At 31.3% G+C, this 22,072-nt stretch overlaps 3 protein-coding genes and 2 long non-coding RNA genes across 12 annotated transcripts in view; 3 read left to right on the top strand and 2 right to left on the bottom strand.

Moving 5' to 3' along the window:
- The window catches only part of LOC102677019 (tyrosine-protein kinase Btk29A), a 164,585-nt gene that overhangs the window by 113,909 nt on the left and 28,604 nt on the right, over positions 1-22,072 (top strand). The window contains exons 1-2 of one of the 5 annotated variants that reach the window (XM_031512843.1): positions 14-223; positions 742-1,003. The exons of 3 other annotated variants lie outside the window; for them this stretch is intronic. In XM_031512843.1, coding sequence (XP_031368703.1) covers positions 901-1,003 — 103 coding nt within the window. In that variant the 5' untranslated portion in view covers positions 14-223; positions 742-900. Of the gene's footprint in view, positions 1-13; positions 224-725; positions 1,004-22,072 lie in introns of those variants that run through there. One more of the 5 variants, XM_006620454.2, reaches the window with a different exon arrangement.
- Positions 57-3,530, bottom strand: LOC102677901. 2 transcript variants are annotated; one of them, XR_004151174.1, is made up of 4 exons: positions 3,203-3,530; positions 863-1,153; positions 586-768; positions 57-196 (listed from the first exon to the last, which is right to left on the bottom strand). It is a non-coding gene; the product is annotated as an uncharacterized LOC102677901 (long non-coding RNA). The 2 variants fall into 2 exon arrangements; XR_422465.2 differs by lacking the exon at positions 57-196 and adding an exon at positions 225-239.
- On the top strand, positions 7,343-9,023 carry LOC116186221 (leucine-rich repeat-containing protein 15-like). Its single transcript, XM_031512845.1, is given in 1 exon segment — positions 7,343-9,023. A coding segment is annotated over 1 exon segment (1,131 nt). The 5' UTR covers positions 7,343-7,892.
- LOC102680308 (insulin-like growth factor-binding protein complex acid labile subunit) lies at positions 14,301-15,663 on the top strand. The gene has a single exon (XM_031512847.1). It carries the CDS (start codon positions 14,505-14,507, stop codon positions 15,540-15,542), a length of 1,038 nt encoding a protein of 345 aa, XP_031368707.1. The 5' UTR covers positions 14,301-14,504; the 3' UTR covers positions 15,543-15,663.
- Positions 17,895-21,831, bottom strand: LOC116186224. 3 transcript variants are annotated; one of them, XR_004151176.1, is made up of 3 exons: positions 20,759-21,831; positions 18,521-20,669; positions 17,895-18,448 (listed from the first exon to the last, which is right to left on the bottom strand). It is a non-coding gene; the product is annotated as an uncharacterized LOC116186224 (long non-coding RNA). The 3 variants fall into 3 exon arrangements; XR_004151177.1 differs by having other exon boundaries at positions 18,521-20,687; XR_004151175.1 differs by having other exon boundaries at positions 18,521-21,831.

Here is a 22,072-nt window from a genome sequence, read left to right on the forward strand (position 1 = left end):
TGGAACGACTTTTAGTCGTGTCTAGACGACAGTCATGACTGGCTGTGTTCCTTGAACATTCGTTTTTCCTCATTTTCCACGCGTTCCTCGACCTTTCCAAGTTAGTTGGATTAAACGCGCAAACGATCATGAAATTGTGCTTGAAATTGTTTCATAGCTCTATTCTTTAGATTATTGCATATGTAAATGACCGATTCTTGTGAATAAAATTAATCAGAATTTAGTGAGTACCATTAATTCTAAAATAATCATAAAAAAAATAATGGATTATATACTTTTTATTTTATGATTTTATGACATTATTTTTCATGCCAAATTTTATATATAAATAATTGTAATTAAAATAAATATATTATATAAATAATTTTAATGTTAAATGATATTTGTTGTATGTTTTGAATAATATTTTATACGTATATTGTTTTATTATAAGAAGGCAAATTTTGTATTATTTATTATTATTTATATTATTATTTATATTATTTAAAATAACGCAAAAAAGCTTTTGAGAAGGTATTTTTATTAATTCAGCATGAAAAATTTAAATTTGCAAATATCAATGTGAAAAATAAATCAAAGAATTACCATCAACAATTAATGAAATATTTCATTTGTAATAATTTTAATCTTCTTTTCCAATGGAGAATATTTAATCAAACCTATTAAAAATTTCGTTAAAAATTCGGTCCTTTCATCCAATGCAATAATCAAATAGTAATAATAATTCTCTTTGCATACAAGATGATGTATCTTGTTAACCTGGAAGACCTGTTTAGATGATGAAGATAATAATTTCGAGACTATTCAAAGTTGGAAATTAAATTCGATTAGTTTATACGAGGATTATTTGGATATTGTGTACCTGGATGGAATAGTCGTGATTCAAGTGTAGTTGAAGATATGATGGTGATAAGCGCATTGAAACATGTTGCAAATGCTGCAAGCAACGCTGTTCACTCGGCAACAAATAGCACTGGAACTGGACACGGTCACACTAATTCTGGTACGTTTTAATTATATATTTCTCGTGCTTTGTCTTTTCTATAATATCTTGTTTAGAGAAATTTTTAACAGGCAATTTCTCTGTTAATTCAGATTTAATTTCTTGCTATTAAGATTGTTTTTTGGTAAAGAAAATTTAAAGTAGATTAATCTGAAAAAAATGAATTAATTTAGAAATTATATAGATATTATATTTCTGATTTTAAATTTTTCAAAGAAATTTTTCTATTAATTTGAAATTAATTTTTTGAATATTAAAATTGTTAAATAAAAAGAATTGTTTGGAATAAATTAGTCTTGAGTTATGTTTTTTTCAGTCTAAAAAAATAATTTACAAATTGTTTCAACGAGATATTTAATTTCAATAGTAGAGATAATTTCAAATTTCATTTTATATTAATTATCTTTATTATATTTATTATCTTATTAATTTTATACTTTTATAAAATTATCATCATGCATCGAAACTATGGTATAATTAAATATTTAGTTTAAAATACATCAGATCTTGCGATATCGATTAGATCTGAGCGATAGCGATATCTCGATAAACGCTTATCTAAAGCATTCATAAAAGATCGAACGTGTGTCACAGGAAGCTTTCGCTTTTGATTTAATTTATAATTTATCCTCTCAACTATGCTTATTTATATTTAATTAATTTGAAAATCAATTCATATCCAATAAATCATTTTATTGTAAAATTTAGTAACTTTATTTCCTAATAATTTTAAACTTCACTGCTAAAATCGATTAATATCATGACTCTCGATTCGTTATGTAAAACCGACAGAAAATTCGAATTTATGTAATTCGTAGAAATCGACGAAAAAGATCCAAATGCTCGATCGTCCTTGCGATTTCTTCCTTGAATTTTTTTTTTCCCATCATTCTTTACTTCACTTCCAGCGAAAACATCCACGAGTCTCGATTGTATTCATATCGGAATATTGGTTGCGCAAAACGCGAAAGGTTATACAGTTACAAGAGAGTAGAGCGAAGAATTTTTCGACATGCAGAGAAACGAACAGGTGATATGAATCGATAAAAACACTCGAGTGCAGCTGTATTGAATTCAACTTTAATCATTTAATAATTGCATATTGAATTTTATCAACGATTGTTGTTGAAAAGTAAGAAAAGAGAGAGGATCATATGAAAAGGTCAAATCATTTAGATTGTGCAAGAAATAGAAAACGTGGCTTCTTCCATTATATCATTTTCAATTGTTTCATGCAATTTTGAAAAGTTTTAAAAATATGATTTAAATGTATGAATAATAATATTCGTGATGTTATTGATTATCGGTAAATTTGTTTGAAATGTATTTTGATGCGAATACAATGAAATCCAGAACATGGATATAACGAAAAAATTGATAATATTGGAAATAAATATCTTCATATTAATGCTTCAAATGAATTTAAAATTTTACTTTTCTTTTTTGGAAGCTCGATATTTGTCTCTTTTTTTATGCATGCTTGGAGAAATTTAAATAAAAGAAGATAATTGAAATTGAGATACTACTTCGTTATTCAACATTTATTCACTGTTAAAGATATCTACGAATAAAATTTAAGTTTCAATATCTGCATTATTAAAATATCAATTGACATTTTAATAATGCAATAGATTCATCACTTCAAGAGTCAATAATTTTATCTATGTTATTTTCATTATTTAAAGTTTTTAAATTTCACTGAATTCATAATCTGTATGATTTGTATAATACAGAATATTGTATTAAAATCCATTGTACAAAATAGATACCAGATAAAAATATATTTTTTTCTTTTGAATTTGGTAATATTAATTCGAATATTCAATGAAAATACATAAATTTATAGAAATTATATATAGAATTTCACTTTTTCTCATAATATATTATTTAAAAAATTTTTTCCTTTAGAATTCTAACCTAAATCTAAATGCAATTATTTCATTATTTATTCTTTCTTAAAAATAGATTATTTATATATTGAAAGACACGATATCATTATTTGTTATATATTATTAATAAAATTAACATAGTTAAATATTTAAAAATAATAACACAATCACGATGTTCGATGTTGAATTATGCTAATCAATGATAAAAGATATGTAATCTTTGAATCTTTCTTTTAAGACATTTATGATTATTAATCTTAATTGAATCATAATATAAGATTAATTAAATTTAAAGTTTGTTATCGTTTACCTTGCATGAGTTCGAGTTACTGTTTAACTTGTCCTTTCGCAAGTGAACATCAGGTACAGAGAATGGATGGAACGAAGAGTGTAGGATACAAAATGGCGCTCTTGACATTAGGCGTGGCAAGAAAGTTGCCATTCCGTTCTCGTAAGAGAATTACAGCATCATGACAGTAAATGTCTTTGCTTGTTGTTCCTTCGAGTCATGAAAATTACTATATAGATCGCGTAGAAAGTTTATTCGTAATGATATTTATGTACTTCATATACTTATAGGTTAAAAATACTTGTAGGTTAAATTAGAGATTATTATATTCACTTTAAAATGTATTCAGTAAATGATATCATATTATTTTTAATTTAAATTTTATTATATCTATTTTATCTCGTGAGATATATTATTTATAGATTTATAATATTTTGAAAAACACGTAACAAAAATTGATTAACACTTGAATAAATCGAATCCGATTATAACCATTCGAATGCTAATTAAGGCATACTTACATGTACTTAAATTTGATTGGTTCAATGATGCTAGTTATATTAGGTTAAATTTATTCCGAAACTTTATATTGAATGAAAGATTTTAATAACGAAATATGGATAATATTTATATTCTATTTAATTTCACGTCAAAATTGATTGTTTCCATTTTTATCCGCGTTAAATATTAATCTGATGAAAAATAATGGCCAAATCGATACCAAATATTTTTATAACTTGCAAATAATTTATTTTTTCAAGAAAAAAGAAAAAAAGAAAAAATTTCGTATCACGTTGCAATTTCGGTCGAAATTGAACGGGTGCCCGGAAACGTTCCTGTGTTCGAGTTGATTGGAATAGCGAAGGTTACTTGGGATTTCGACGAGTCTCGTTCAACATTGGCACGTGTAATATTCAAAGTAGACGTTAGTACAGATATGGTTTATAGAAACAGGAGTATATGTCCCATTTTGAAAGTTTCTTTTCACTTTTAGGAGGCTTTTGGTATATTGCAGAAATACGTATTGTATGTAACATTCACAAAATACTAAATGTACTACCATTTTGAAATATTACTTTTGAAAAAGAGGTAGAAATGTCAATATTTCAGTATAACATATTACTGTTATAAAAAATTTATGTATGAGAAAAATTGAAAAAAAATTAAATAAATAAAATTTAAAAATATTATAAGATATTAAAATTTCATTGTTACAAAATATCGAAAATAAAAATCATATAATTTTTTTTCGAAGGATTTTATTATATTGGATTGCCAATTTTTTTTTTCTTTTTTTTTATGAAGGAATTGTGAACATCAGTTTGTTTATACATGGTTCTATAGTTTATGCAAAACAGCAAATCGTATAAAGCAAGGCAATTCATAATTATTTGAAAGTCAAATTTCAACAAGTGACTAGAATACTACTGCTGCATCAAGATTCAAGGACATGTCTTCGAATTTCTCTTTCTATCTTCGTTTTTAAATTGTTTCTTAAAAATTATTCGTTAATCTTTTTTTTTTAATAAATCATTTTTTTTAATAATTATCGTATGAAATTTAATACAAAATATACTTTAACAAAAAAAATTAAAAAAAATTATAGAATGATGTAAAAGTATATGTTATTTGATATATATTCAAATCTCTTTTTTACAGATTTGAAATCCAGACAGGTTTCAAAAGATTTCATTCACCTTGCTAGGGCCCATTTAATTCTTTATATATTTTCCTACACAGATTCATCTTTTGTACAGAAAAATAGCGTTAGAAATCTTGCGTAGGTCTACCACTTCTCCCTTCTCTTTTTTTCTTTTTTTCTTTCTTTCTTTTCTTTTCTTTCTTTTTTTTTTCTTTTTTTAAGAACACTCTCTCGCAGAAACGATCCTACGCGAAACCACTTCTTTCATAGAGAAACGTTCCCTCATATAGAGACGATTCTTCATGGTTCCATCCGTTTTGTAGAGAGAGCCTCTCATAGAAACTATCCAAAGCTTCTCTTTTTTTCTCTTCTTTTTTCTTTATAAAAACGAAGCGAGATTCATCTCCCCGGCGCGCCATGAGGAAGGAAGATTCTCTTAAATGCTTTCATCTATCGTAATAAAGACGCGAAACATCATACACGTTTTCAACATTGCCAATTTCCTTTTCTTTTATTTTATCTAATATTATAGATTATTTTCAATTTATATCATAAGTGTTAAAGAACATTGCAAAATGAATTTTGAAATATTCGCGGTTATATAATAAAAATATATATATAAAATATAATAATAACTTATAATAAAAATTTCCAATGCTTGTTCTTTCAATAAAAAGTTTCAATAAACTTATATATTTACGGATAAATGTTGAAGTCGAAGAACGTCGTCAAATTCGTAGTACGCGGAGTACGATATCTGCATCTACAGTATAATGGCGTGTACCGGATGTTAATGTACAATAATGCTGTTTAATTGCCCTGTATCGAGGAAAATGGCTCGGTGAGCTTCTGCATTTAATGGAACGGTGATGGATAATTTGAACGAAAAAAAAATCGAGATACTTAGTGGAGGAGATATTAAAATAGTTTTAATAATAAAAATTTATAGTTCATATATAATCGAAAGTGAACAGTATCAAATGATATATTTTCGTTTTAAACAGATACTTCTTTTCGCACAAAAACTTTTTTGATTTTCTTCGCCGTACACTTGTCTTCGTTACGTGCTAATGCTAATAATTTGAAATTTTATTTGGTTATAAATGTTGGAAATTTGATAATATAATCTATTTTCTATACACTTGTCTTAATTACGTGTGACGTTAATAATTATCAAAGGATAATAATGTTTCCCTACATTACCGGCTAATTATAAAATGTGATCCATAGAGTCCATGGCACGTGCAGTTTTTATTCTTTTTTCGTAATTCTTATACTTCGTTCAAATCGAAATAATGATAGAAAATTTGAACGAGTAAACCAACAAAAATAAAGGCAATTGAAATAGAATAGAAAATACATTTATGTATCTTTGATTTTCTTTACATTTCCAACTCGCGTTCATTTTTAATTGTCGATAACCAAAAAAACAATACCTCGGACATAATTTTTTCATTTCCTTAAATTTTCACTGTCTATATCATCATATCATGAGCTTAAAAAACGATTAAATACAATTGAATACCGTAGAATAATCACTTGAGCCTACCAATAAAACATATCTGTCAACGAACGTGAATCTCTCGAGAAACATTAAAGTTACACACGTGGGTGGCTCAAAGTCGATTCGTTTCGAATCGAATGTTTTAACACAGCGATCAATCATCGACGAGCACACACATGCGAGGATACTGTAATCCTCCTCCCACTCACGAAGGAACAATAAACTCTTTGTCACGCGTCTGCCGCTTTTGCAGATAGATAACGAGTCGACCGCGCGGCCTTGCATTACAAACGATATTCGCAAGGTTGGCTCGCGGCTGCGTACGCGCTCATTATGTGCTCTTCGTGGACGAAAATGCGTGAATCGAGCGTTGGAACATATCGAAGGACGAATATTTCCAATGTCCATACATCGAGGATCATTGTGCGAATTTCAATGAAGCGGACAGAGGCGAAAAATAGGAATCGATGAAAATGGAAGATTTTTTTTTTTAACTTTCCTTTTTAAATTTATTTTAATTTCCATTTAAATTTTATTTCGTTTAAATTTTTATTTATTTTTTTTTTTCTAGAAAGAAGAAATTAGTTTTCGTATATTCGTATATCTTGCATAAAATATCTTTTACAAATATCATGAAATTATAATGAATGTTTATCAATATTGACAATTATTTTAGACAAAGAAAAATTAATAAACAAGATGTCCAAAATTTTCTATATTTTTGTATACCAGCCTAACAGTATATATATTTCCAAATATATTTATACTGCACACTGTAAAAAAAAAAAACAAATCCTAATTTATTTAATGTAAATTTAAAATATAATAACTTATAAATAGAACACGGATATTTATGCAAATGCATATTTTTACAAAAAATAGATAAAGAAATGATACTTGAACAGAAATATCTTTTATCATTGTTTTATCATCGTTACATTGTAACGTATGCTCCACATTGTAGAAAAAAAAAAAGCATCTGTGAAATGCGAAATCGTAATCCAGATTTTTCCAGAGATGTCACACAGTGAGATGTTTGGTTCGTTAAACAGAAAATTAATCTTCTCGATTGCTTAGAAAGTTTCTCAATGGGAGGGGACGCCACCAGCCTTGAAAATCGTCTCCTCCATCGACCAAGTGATCGCCACCTCGTTGGAAAAAAAGTGTCAAGGACGCGATAAATCGCCAATTTGGAATTTTAAGCGTAATTTGGCCGATTGGTCCTCGACACGACCTGTCGATCTCCTTAAATGGAAACGATAATTCCTACGATTAAAGAGCCTCATCTCGAGAACCGATTGGCCAAATTTGAAATCACAAATTGGCGATTTGTCAGAGGAGAGGAATCCATTTTCTATTTTCATCTCCTCTTCCTTTTTTTTTTTTTTCTTTTTTTTAATTATTTACCAGACACGTTTCAATGAGATCAGCGATTCAACGATACTATTTTTCCAACAAGATAATCGTGTCAAGAGATCAAATTTGTGCAAAGCTACACGATAAATAGAGTATATAAATTCACGAAAGTGGAATCAGTTCCCGCGAGTGAGTAAAGCGAAGAGAAGATGGGCGAATTTATCTTGTTATTCGTTCTCTCGATCGTTTCGTTGTTCGTAATCGGTGCATCGGGATTTTATAACTGCGAGTATATAAACAATTGCAATGTGTGCACGAATAATGGAAGCTTGGTGAAGGTTAGAAGGGACGTGGACACGATAAATATTTTCGAATTGAATCTAACATCTATCGACGAGAACACGTTCGAGGATATAACGTCCATCAAACTGAGCTTCAGCATCGGTAACAATATATCCAGAGTGAAGAAGGAATCGTTCAAGGGATTGGAGATGTTGAAAGAATTAGATCTGAGCAACAACATGATACCACTCTCGCCGTATCTCTTCTCAGAATTGAAACAGTTGCGTTTGCTGATTCTAAAAAACAACAAGTTCAAGGAAATACCCAAAGACTCGTTCGCGGGTATACCCAGCTTGAAGAAACTCCACTTACAACGTAATTACATCCAATTGCTCAACAAGGATTCGTTTTCGGGATTGTCCTCGTTAGATACGCTTCAACTGGACAATAATAGAATCTCTAATATAGATGCTGAATCTATGTGCCAGATACCAAAATTGGAAGAGCTTCATCTGATGAACAACACGCTCACGTCTATCCAGCCAGGATCCTTGACGTGTCTGCACGATCTGAAATTTATTAATTTTGCGTTCAATCGGTTGACCAGGTTATCCAAAATAGATTTTGAGGGATTGACAAATATAGAGAGCATGAATCTGCGCAACAATCAGATAGCCAGTATCGATCCAGAGACGTTTTCACATATGAAGAAATTGCAAAACTTGTTTTTAAGAAACAATCAATTGACCACGATTGATTCTCGGCTGTTCAACGGCTTGACCGCACTGAGTTGGCTTGAATTAAATGAGAATAAGATCGACACGTTAGAGTCTGGTTGCTTTGCTGATCTTAACGAGCTGCGTATATTGCATCTTGAAGATAATAATTTGACCGAAGTGGACAGGGGGAAGGTTGGACTGACCAATTCGACTGATCTGAATATATTCCAAGGAAACACGACTACGAGTACATTTAATGAAGAGGAAGGTCAAATAATAATTTTGTATTGGTTGATAATAATGGAAGGAAAATTATGAGAATTTTATAATCGAAATTAATTAAAAGAATAATCGTATTAATTAATACTGTTCCTATTAATACTAATCTATCCAATCTAATCTATTTTTACTCGAAAGAATATAATTAAAACTTGAAAAGATAAATGTCATATTAACGAATTTTCTAATTAAAGTAATATTTTAATTATAAATCTTATATCACCGGACTAATATTGCCCAATCGCATTTGAATCGTGTATTTTTATCCTATTTTTTTCCTTTTTGAATTATTTACATTTGATAGATTCCTACGAGATCAACAGTTTTTCTTTTTAAAATTATTCATACTAAATACGTTCCAACGAGATAATCAAAAGTCAAAGATCGTGGTCCTGATTAATCAAATTTTTGCAACACTATGCAATATACAAAGCATATAAACTCTCGAAGATATTATTGTTCTTCTATTGAGTAAAAACTTGACATCAAAATGGCCGAATCTTCTCTATTATTTACTCTCTCAATCGTTCTGCCGTTCGTAATGATCGTCGACTTGCAATTCTGCGAAGACATAAACTAATACATTATATGCACACGTGACAGAAACTTGACGCACATTGAAAAATTCAAATACACGACAAATACCATTTGGAGCTGACAGCTATCGAGGAAAACGCTTTCCAACATCTGGTGATGACGAAACTGAGCTTCGATGTTGGTAACAATATATCCGTGGTGAGGGAATCGTTCAAGGGATTGAAGGAGTTGAGAAACTTAGATCCGAACAACAACATGATACCTCTCTCCTCGAATCTGTTCTCAAATTGAAACAGTTGCGTTCACTATTCCTTAAATTTAACAAGATCAAGGAAATATTCAAAGATTCGTTCGCTGGTCAATATAAATTGTATTTTAATTTTCAAATAATTGATCAAGACTGATCATAATTATCTTCGTCAACTCGTATTGAAAAAACAACATCTATACATGGATCCTAAAAAAATTTACATTAGATTAGATCTATTGATCTTGGATTTATAAATCAGCTAAGCAGTATAATAAGTATAAGCAGTATAAAAAACAGACTTAAAAGGATTGACTAACCTGAGAATGTTGTTTGCAAATGATAATCAGACAACCAATCAAGCCAGACACGTTTTCAGATCTGAAGAAACTGGAAATATTGTTTCTGAGAATAAATAACTTGATCACGATTGAGAGTCAGATATTTAATGAATTGCCCAGTGAAAAAAGTCGTTTTGTCCTATTATAGAATCAATAGAGAGTAAATCTTTCAGCGCTGAAAACATTAAATCTCGAACAAAGTAATTTAACTGCAATGGATAAGACAAAATTTGGATTGACTTGATTGATTCAATTGATGTGCATATATAAGAATGTAGTAATCTTTGGATGACGTGTTTAGATGTTATGTAATGTTTTGAAGAATATAGAAATTAAAACAACAAACGAAGTGTATAATTATTGATTCGATAAATCAGTTGATTTAAATTTTATATTTTTTTTTATATTTATAGATTAATAATTATTAATAAATAAACAAATATTGAGAAATTTTTTAATTATTTTAATTTTTTAATTAATACATTAATTATATGAAAATATGCATTATAAACTTCCAAAAAATATGAAAAAGAAAAAATTAAAAAAGAATTTTCGGCAAATATTCAATTTTCTGTTTACATAAGCTTATATTTTATAATATTTTATAATATTATATGATAAATATTTTATAATATTTTATAATTATATAAAAAAAATCTTGATATAATAAAAATATATTGGAATGAAATAATATATTGTTTTAATAAATAGAATTGAAAATATGAACATTTTTGACTACTTATAATTCTACATTAAATAAACTATTTTATGAAAACTAAACTATGAATTTAAAAATAAAATAAAAATTTACCTATGATTAGCCAATTGTTCCATAATTTTTTTCAAAGATTCTCAAAGATTTTCAATATTATTCTTTGTTTTCTCTTTCTCTCGATAAATTTCAAAATCACAATATATATAGTTAATTCGAGTTGAGTCAAAGATCGATTGATCGATCATTATCACAAATTCGTCTTAATTCATTCTTTTCTTTCATTCTTTCGATTTATCGAAGCAAATTGCGCTATCTTCATTGCAAGATGCATTTCCATATAACATTTGTTATGACACTTTGCAACATTTTAATTTAATATCACGACACTGTATTATAGATTCAAAATTAAAATTTCTAGATATTCACATTACGAGTTTTCGAATTCATGAAAAAGCATTTTTAATTCGAGAAAGCGTTTTTTTCTTACAAGATAATTGTGTTCTCGATTCGATCTCGTGATCGAATTTGTGCAATAAATAATGCATATAAACTCTCGAAAATACTGTTTCGCGATTATTCTTGTAATGAGTAAAAATTTAGTATCAAAATAGTTAAATCTTCTCTATTATCTGTTTCTCAATTATTTTATCATTTTTAATAATCATCGCATCGCAATTAACGTGTATACGTATAAATATAACCTATTATTGTGCATGCAACTTAGTCTAAACACGAAACACGCAAAAAACTATTGAATATTCACAATTTCCATCTGATAACTATAGAAGAAAATGCTTTGACTTGGTATCAATAATAATATATTCACGGTGAAGAGAGAAGAGATCATTCAAAGGATTGAAAAGATTGAAAACGCTAAAATTATGAACGAGAACTCGATATCTCTCTCGTCGAATCTGTTTTCAGAAAGGTTAGAAATACTGTCTTTTATTAAATCAAACAAGATCAAAAAAATTTTGAAAGAAATGAAATTATTATATCTGAACGAAAATCAGATAACCAATATTAAATCAAATGCTTTTCAAATTTGAAGTAGTTGTAAATATTGTCCTTGTTTGGAAACACTATTCATCATTTCCTAGTATTCAATGGATTGAATTATTTGTATAACCTGGATTTATTTTAAAACAGAATCCGTTCAATAGAATTCGATGCTTTTTTTAAAGTTATTACATTTAATCAATAATAATGTATATTACCTGAATAAAAAGTATCTTGTATCTATATAATAATTAAATGGATGATAACCTTAAATTGTCGAGAGAGAATTCAATGTACGAATGAAGTTAAAAGTTTTGTTTCGAAAGATGGTAGATGGCGTAGCAATTGCATCGTGTTTTTTCTGCAATCCCTTCTACTATTATCTAAATGAGAGTATAATATTTAAAATCTCACCTGATAACCATAATTGTTACTATTTAATCATAATCATTATAAAATGCTTTGACATTTCATTCTACAATTTCATTTAAAAGTTATTTAGAATCATTCTCCTTTATTATTCTTCTGTTTTATCTCTTTGTTTTTTTCCTATTTATCTTTTCTTTCTCTTTTATCTCTTTATTTTCAACTTCATGCTTTCTTATTTTATTCTCTTCTATTTTCTTCCTGAATAGATTTATTTCTCGTCACTTTTCGATTCTTTACTAAACGTTCGAAGTCTCGACTGACCAGGAATAATTAGCCCTGTTTCGAATCGCTTAATTTACCTTGAAAAAGCACAAGGCACGTTTCAAAGAATGGCCCGCTGGGGGAAAGTAGGTCGTGGAGAAAAAAGACAGCCTCTCTTGCCGAGTGCCGGCTGGGAAAACCGACGACGCAAGTTCACGGTCGTGTCCCGACTACGTGGAACTAGGCTGGTGTTGCTCTCGCCTTCCTCCCTTCTCCCGTGTTTTTCAGTACACGAGGACGGAATCGGGGATGCATGTACTACGTCTAAACTTTGCACTCTGTATATGCAAATTAAAACCTTATCTTATTATCTTTTTTCTGTTAAAGGATTTGAAATTTGCCTGAAGATTGGAATAAAATTATCGAAAGTAAAATATCACGAAGGATAAAAATCCTATGAAAGATCGTAAATTTTTTGTTTTTCACTTAAAAAAAAAAAAAAGATAAATGCATATTCTAAAAAGATAAATGCATATTCTCTAAATAGAAATATGATAGCGAAATCAATTGAAAATGAATTTTATTTTCTCGCAAAAATAACCGTGTCAAAGATCATGTCCTCGATTCAATCGAAGTTTGCTGGCACCATGGCACATAAATTCTCGATAAAATCAGAGATCATTCTTGTAGTAGCTGAAAACATGATCAAATCTTTTCTGCGGTCGTTTCATTTCTCGTTTCTATCGCATCACAGACGCAATATTTTTACAAGAACAGCTATGAAATATGGAACAATGGAACTTTAAGTTAATGTCATTCAAGAAGGATCCAAGAACAGTCTGTTCATTCGCCTAAATTTACAAACTATTGAAAAAAAAAAGCTTTCAAAGATCTTAACATAACCGAATTGAATCTCAATTTGAATAACATCTCTGTAGTGGAGAGAGAATTTTTATGGTTTGCAAAAATTAAAACGTCTAGACTTAGACAATAATCTGATACTTCTCTTGCCAAATTTGTTCTCGGAATTGGCACAGTTATATTGGCTGTCTCTCGTCTCCAGCGAAATCAAATATACCCAAATAATATACCCAAAGACTCGTTTGCTAGTCTGCACAAGTTGATCTGGCTCTACTTAAATCACAATGGCATCCAATCTATCAACAAGAATTCATTTTTGAAATTGTCTTCGTCGTTACTCCTACCTCTGGCTGGAGGTATAATGAGATCTCCAATATATAAGGGTTGGAACGTTTAATCAGATGTCTAATTTGACCATACTTCACCTGGAGAATAATAATTTGAACGTCTATTCAAGGAGTCTTAAGAGATCTGCATTTGTTCTTGGAGAAAAATGAGCGTCATATCCAAGACAGATTTCCAGGGATTGAACAACGATATTGTGTCTGGATTACAATAGAATAGTAAGAATCTTACCAGATGCTTTTTCTGCTTCCAGATCTGAAAAAAATTGAAACAATTAAATCTGATGCATAATGAATTGTCCATAATTGAGTCTCGGACATTCAGTCCATTATTCCCTTTGCATTTCCTTGATTTATCTATCAATAAGATTAAATAAAAAGTGGAGTCTGATGCCTTTCAGAAATCTTCAAGCCTTGATAACTTTTATACATAATGATTTAACTTACCTGAACAAGAAAGATGAATTGGTATTATTCATTTTTACATTTATTATTTCTAATACATATTTAATATAACTCTCTTAAAAATCTTATTATCCCAAAAATTCCTTAATCAATTCAGATTCAAGCTCAAATATATATTGTATTATTTATTCCCTCGTTTCAACCAGATTCGAAGAATCCTTTAATCCTTTAATTAATTCTCTGCATATTCGCACAAACGAATGTTGGAAATTATTAATCGACGAGGTTGAGAGCCACATTTCCTCGCGAGATAATAGTGCCATGGGTCGTGGCTCCCCTTCCCTTCCGTCCAAACTCAATGCAACTCTGTGCAATCCAACAAAGCATTGTATAAATAATCTCGTCGAAGAGAGCCGTTCAGACAGCCGCGTTGGCACGTGAAAAAACTCGGCCGAGATCGAGATGATCGAAACTCCTCCGCACTCCATCCTCCCGTTCGTTCTTCTGCTCCTGTTGACGATCGTCCAATGCCAGGAGGAACCCCACTGCAAGCAGATAACCGGTTACAAGGTGTGCGAGAGGAAAGGCACACTGGTGGACGTCACCCAACAGGAATTCGAGGACAGGCTGGAGATCCACGACATGAATCTGCTCTCCATCAGGGAGGGCGCTTTCAAAAATCTGTCCACGACCAAGCTCAGCCTCGGTTTGGGTAACAAGATATCCGTGGTGAGGAGGGAATCGTTCAAAGGTTTGGATAAATTGGTACGATTGGACCTGGACAGCAACGTTATACAACTCTCGCCCAATTTGTTCTCCGAATTGAAACAATTGAATTCGTTGTCACTCATCTTCAACAAGATCAACGACATACCCAAAGACACGTTTGCGGATCTGTCCAACTTGATGTGGCTCTATCTGGGGCACAACGACATCCGATCGATCAATAAAAATTCCTTCTCGGGATTGTCCTCGTCGTTGCTGTTCCTCTGGTTGAACGACAATAAGATTTCCAGCGTGGAGAGTGGTACGTTTGGTCAGATGCCAGAGTTGACCCGCCTTCATCTGGAGAACAATAAATTGACGTCGATCAAGCAAGGTGTATTGAAGGGTTTGCACAAGTTGGATGGCTTGTTTTTGGAGTACAATCAATTGAGCGGGGTTTCGAAGACAGATTTCAAAGGATTGATCGGTCTCAGGATCTTGAATCTGCATCACAATCAGATAGACGGTATAGAGGCAGGGGCATTCTCGGATTTGAAACAGTTGGAACAATTGGACCTGAGGAAGAACCAGCTGTCCACGATCGAGGCTCGAGTGTTCAGTGGGTTGACCAGTTTGAAGAAGTTGGATTTGTCCGACAATAAGATAGGCGTGGTGCAGCCTGGTGCGTTCGAAGGTCTTCCAGCCCTGAAAACATTGAATCTTGCGAATAATAATTTGACCAGTGTGGACAGGAAGGAGTTTGGATTGACCAGTTTGACCATTTTGTACACTTAAGGATGTATTATAATAATTTCTTTTTTTTTTTTTTTGGAAAACGTATTTGGTGTTTCGTGACGAAAGTTTGTAGAAATTAGAGCAATAAAGAGGTGTGAAAAGGTTTGTGTACAGGCTTGAATTATTTTTTTATCTTTTAAATTATTTTATATATACGTATATATATTCATAAGAGTTAATCGTTTTCTGTGAAAAATATCACACGCAGAATGGTGCCATGCATACGAGATTGTCGTTAATCTCGCTGACCAGCGTTAGATAAGTGCAAACTTGTGTCGGGTCGTTGTTCCTTCTCGTGTTATCAGTGAACAACGAGCGGGGTCAAGTGTTGAGATTTTAAACGCGTACGCTGTTCTACGTTCAATAAACGCAAGAAAAAATATTATTGAATATTAATTAATTAATCGAAATGCTGAGAGAATTTGCCGATTTTTTTTTTTTTTGATTTTAATCTTTCGAAAATTAAACATTCAGAAAATCGTTTAATGGAATCGTTTAACTTTTTTTTAAAATTGTTAAAATAATGTGAAATTTCAAAGATAACTGAAAATTATGCGTATATTTGTCAAAAAATAAAAATTAAATTTTTTACGCTTGCATTTATGTATTGGAAAAAGAAAATTGTTTTTGTATTAAAGAAAGAAAGTAGATAAAGTGACAGGTAAAGATTTTCGAGAAAAATATTCGGATCGGAATAGTTAAGTAGCTTTGGAAGTTCTCCCGTGTAGGAATTCTAAATCCATACTCGAAAATAGAATAGAATGCCGAAAAGACCGAATGGCTCAACGAATAAGACCTCAGATTTCATATCAAATTGACTCGAGTTCAAATCTTCGAAGATACCAGTTCGTTTTTTTCGAATTCTAAATTTTCTGATAAGCATTATAAAAAAAAAAATGAAAATTTAAAAAATTCTTTCTAGAATAAATAATACTCTTACATATTAAATAATAGATTGAAAAAAAATTACAAAAATTATAAATAATATTAAATAATATTAATTGTAAAAAATTTGGAAAAAAATATCGATATATAAAAATAAAAATTTGACTTACAGCAGAAATAAGGAAGAATGATTATCAACCATCATCAATCTGGATTTTTCTAGTGTATAAAAATCGTTGGAGATTACTTTGTCAGAAGCTGTGTAGAGAGAGCCACCTTCGCGCCAAGGAGGAGAAAATATAACCAATTTGTCAAGATTCCGTCCTTCACACATAAAATCCGATCGATCTTCGTGGAATGAAATCAATCATTCTCGAGCCTATAAACACCTACGCGTCGAAGGTTGACATTTCACTGAAATGCTTCGATAGTAGACAATTGTCACGCGACGACTCTCTTGAAAACAATTTACACGCCAGAAATTTACAAAGCTTTTTAAGAACACAATGCCAAGGATTCAAGCAAAAACCATGCCATTCTCTCTCTCTCTCTTTCTCTTCTCTCAGACGAGAAAGAAAGAAAATTCCCCATGTGGCATGTATCCCCCAACTTCATCCTCTAATTAAATTCTCAACACTTTCACACCCTTAAGAGTGAAACTCTCACGATATTTGTTATACACACGTTCTCTCAATTATCCATATTATACTTATTCCCAAAATATCATTTACAATTGATACTGTTACTGTTACATTCGATTAATTCGCTCGAAATGCAAACGATCCACGTTAAATAGAAATATCGTTTCACGATATGTCATCGTTAACACGAGACCTGATATTTATTACAAGGACTCGAGGGTGTACCAATAGTCATTGAATCGGCACGAGTGAAAGTGCGCTTTTTGAGCAATCGTTGCGCGACATTAGACGCGTATATCGTTTCAGAAAATGGATACTCGTGCGAGCCTCGACGATTCGGTGTATCCATACTGGAGTAGGGTGGGAGGAGAGACAGACACCTCTGGATTTGATTTATAGCGAGAACGCATTCGGGATGCATTCGAGAACTGTACTGGGAACGTGACTGGAACATGGAATGGCGAGTTAGAAACGTTTGAAAAGCGTGAAATTATTGGGTTGGAATATACATAAATGTCGATGCTCTCGAGTTTGAAAAGACGATACCGAGCTATTTAATTTCATTGAATCTTATCCATTACATTATTGGCGAAGAAATTTAACGAAAAATTTTTCGAATTCGATTTTGCAAAAAAGAAAAAATTCAGAAAGAGAAAGGAAGGATACTTTGAAAATACCTACTTTTCCAGTCGGCGTTATTAAGTCTCGTATTTTTAACACGCATTCCAACGCACGAAGGAAATTTCTTTTTCCTTTTTACAAAAAAGAAAAAAAAAACGTTTCATCGAATTCAGAATCGTTTCCAAGCTCCAGCTATCGTTGCTCGTTCGACTGTTATTTTCTACGATTTATTACAGGTCATCTGGCCGGCCAAGCCAATTAAATCCAACTCCTGCCATCGTGAGAGAGAGCGTCGATATCGTGGAAGATACTTTTTATCCGGTTCACAGGATTCTGGATCCACGATTCTCGAGGAATAAACCGATAAAATCTGGTCGATGTCGGTCGATTCGTTCCTCCGACCAATTAACCCGTTTCCAAACTTGATACGTGTCCCACGTTTCTGTCCATTGTTCGGCAAACACCATTTCTTATCTTCCACGTAAGATCGATAACCAATTATCAAATATTTCTCAAGAAATTTTAAAAATAAATTTTTCAATATATATATATATACATATGTATATAATGTTCTAGAATTGTTGAGATTGATTTTCTGTATCCTCAAGATCAAGAGTGTGCCAAGACACTCGCATAATTATCGCAGATCATCCTCGTGCAAGCTCGAGAGTTCATCAGCTTGTCCATTCATGTCCACAAAATCCCAAATTCTCTGTCCATTGTTTCTTAGTATGTTGATTAGTATGCATTCTTGAAATCCTAAAAGGGAGACATTTTGAAAGAGTTGAAGAGAGGTGATCGAATATTTTTTTTTAACAAACCTTGGTTCACCTTATTTCATAAATTTTCCAAAATATCCATCCTCTTTCGAAATTTAATACAATTACATTAATTTAAGCGTGAGATTGATGTGTCAAATTGTTTCATTTTATTTTATACCCACTTGGATTTTTGTTATCCAAGGGGTTAGAAAAAAACGACGATAAATCCAACATTCCCTCGGCTCTTTAACGTGTCAAATGGGGGGTAAGGGAAAGTCGAGGTCGCGCGAGGATTCGATTCCCAAGTGGTCAAACTCTCACTGACGCTCTTGCACTCGTCGTCGACGTGGAAATCTATCCTCTTCTCGATTTTTATCCTTATTCGGTAATCCTTCCTCTCCGTTCTTACTTTGGCGAAAAGCATTTTTGAATAAAAGAATTCGAGAGGCCGAGAGATTCGATCGTTCAATCTGGAATGGAAAACGATTAGAAATCTTCGAGATTTTAATTCGAGCAGAATGTAAGGGAAGTGAGAGTGAATTTTTTTTTAAAATTAAATTTGGAAATTGCGTTTTGAAGTTTTTCTATGGAAAGTTTGTGTTAAAATTTTGGATATGAATCTGGAGCAATCCATAGTCCTAGTCCAAACTTATGTAATTTTCGTTATCGTAATTAGATTGGGATAAGTCGATCAGGAGATAAATCTTTATCATCCAAACTTGTCTAATTTTCGTTATCGTTTACCTTTAAGTCGGTTAAGCCAGCCGAATCAAATGATTAAATCAAAATTCTAGAATTTTTTCTCTTCGACAATCGACCAAGAATTTTCAATAATAATTAATGAATCGAACTACTAGAGATTTTTAAATTTCACTCTTTCGCTATAAATAAATAATTACAAATATTTAAAAGAGAATTCGTTAATTTATTTTACAAATTGCACGTTATTATGATATACCTGAAGATAATACTCCTCTAACGTGTGTCACGTTACATTTTTTCCAAATTCACAGCTCTTTTTTCCTCGAGAGTGCTTCAGCTTGAATTATTCCTATTCCAAAGGATTAAACAGCAAACAAACGTTTCCACCGTCCCTGAATTTTCCCTGGATATTACTGAAAAATTATAAAGGACTGCTTTAATTATAAAGAACTGCTTGTGATATTGGATGCTTTTATAGAAAAGCTGCAAAAAACGAAAAAATGAAAAGAAAGAGAAAAAGAAAATCAGATATTTATATCCACATGGAGAAGAATATTTGAAAAATTGTACACGTGATTGAACTATAAATAAGAAATCAAAGATTGTACAGTGTGCAACAAAATAATACTTTCCATGTTTTATGAAATTAATTCATAATTGTATGCAACTAGAACTATCAATTTATGAAATTTATTCAAAAATGTTATACACAATTAAGATGAAAGTTAGGATATTGTAAAAGTAATTATGCTTGAAGTTAATATTAATTTTAAAAAGTATTTGAATATTTTGAATGAAAAAATGACTGCACAGAGAATGGAAAGGTTTCTTAAAGATAAAGGTACACCGAATTCGAATCTAATAAAAATATTAATTTTTGTAATTTTTCTCTTTGCAATCATATGATTCTTCTTAAAAACACGTATCGTTGAATTTATTTCAGAAACAATGAAATTTTGTCATTTGTCGCCACCGAGAGTGAATTCAAAGCACAAAAATGGTCACCTGGAAAATTAAAATATCGAAATATCGAGATATCTCTGTTTCGAACCAGAGAGAACAATATTTCGTTAATTACGCTACCATCTTAATATCATCGTGCATGCACGCTCTAATGCACCAATATGCAGAAGAAGAGAGAGAGGAACGTTGCGTGAAAGATACTCTTCCGACACGTTGGAAACATCGTCTTTAATTCTTTAGATGAAAACGAAGGCTTGGAAATATCTTCTTCTCGTGGAAATGTATTCGAACACTGTCTGAGAAAATTTCAATTGGTGCGAGATGTTTGATGAATACTCGAGGAAGTCGTATTAATTTGGTTAAGCATGAAAAAATATGCGGCTTTGTCTCACTTAGATCTTCGATTTCACTGTTCTTCTTACACGTTTACTATTTCTCATAATGAAAGAATTGTAAGCTTTTGTAGCAAGTATCGTCGTGTTACAATAATATGAAATTGTTTAATATGAAATATTTTCGAGTTTCGTTCTGATTAATAGTTTTTCAGCCTTTAACTGGAAAATATTAAAGATCTAAATTAGATGTGTAATCGTTTATTAACTCGGTATATACGTTGAAAAATAAGCAAGAAAAGAAAAGATACGTTTTGAATCGAAGTCCCATGTGCATTATCTTGGAGATTGAAATGCAAATTACTGAGAAATCTTCGAAATGTGGCAATGGTGTCATAACGTTCTGCAGGATCACAAAGGCGGCGCCACGCTCGAAGAAGAAAAGGAAATTGTTCGGATGTCTGGCGAGGTTTGTGTGTCTTCGTGTGTGCCGAATTCGTGCCACAAGGAGGCAACGAATAGTATAGGAAAGGGAAAATTGTGTACGTATATACGTTGGAATCGATGAATGAAGTCGAGTATCACGAGCCTCCTCCGCGAGATTACTACTACTCTTTATTATCGTTCCGAGAGAAATGAAACATTCGAGATATTACTTGGATGGACGGGTACTGAGACGTTTGATATTATAACGACTTGTTCTAGTTTTATTATATATAGTTATTTTTGCCTATTTATTCTTGATATTTTTAATATCGCGATTAAAATTCTTATTGTCGTCTGTATTCATTTCTAGATATTTTGCCTAATTATTCTTATCATTTACGATTAAAATTATTTTATCTAGTTCCATTGCTAGTTATTTTTTGTTATTTAGTAATTTATATTATTCTATTATTCTATCGAAATCTTCTTATTACCATCCGTCGATAATAAATGTTATTCTTTTTATAAATAGATAATTTATCCAATTGTGTTAAATATTTAAATAAAAAACTTAAAAATATCAGAATGTTGTAATCTATAATCGAGCGATCTATACTATGACAGACTTATAGACAATCTTTATTTCTTTCTCAGAAGTAAGATTTCGTTTCGTTCACGAGATAAATTTAATATCCCGAGGAAACTGTTCTCATCGAGAAGAGAAGTTTTTAGAGAGTGATCCGTTTTTGCGCCCGAGACAGCGATGGAGAAATTCCAAAGAGATTTCTAACCGCGTCGCGTGCAGTCCACTTTCTACGACGATTTGTAGACATTCCGTACGTCAGATATATCATCTTAATCGTTTCCCTGGATTGGAAATTTTTATACTTTCTATCTCTACGAGATAGAAGATAACTACGCAATATATTTGACGTACAATATGAATCGCTCAATTTCAGAAAATTATAATACACGTTCCTTCATAACGAAAAATTTAGATTCAGAAAAAGAAATAGAGATAATAAATCGCAAGTGAGCTGTCTGTTACAATAGACAGTATGTCAAGGACGGAGTTTGCCGGCGGAAACAGGTGCCTCAAAGGATCGTCGTCGATGGTTAATGCGCGAAAAGACAAACGAGCAAAAGTGTCGAGCCAGAATCGGGTAAAATACACTGTCTCGAGTCTCTTTTTTCACTGG

The sequence above is a fragment of the Apis dorsata genome, unplaced genomic scaffold (genome assembly GCF_000469605.1).
Source record: "Apis dorsata unplaced genomic scaffold, Apis dorsata 1.3 scaffold_517, whole genome shotgun sequence".
NCBI classification, from domain to species: Eukaryota; Metazoa; Arthropoda; class Insecta; order Hymenoptera; family Apidae; genus Apis; species Apis dorsata.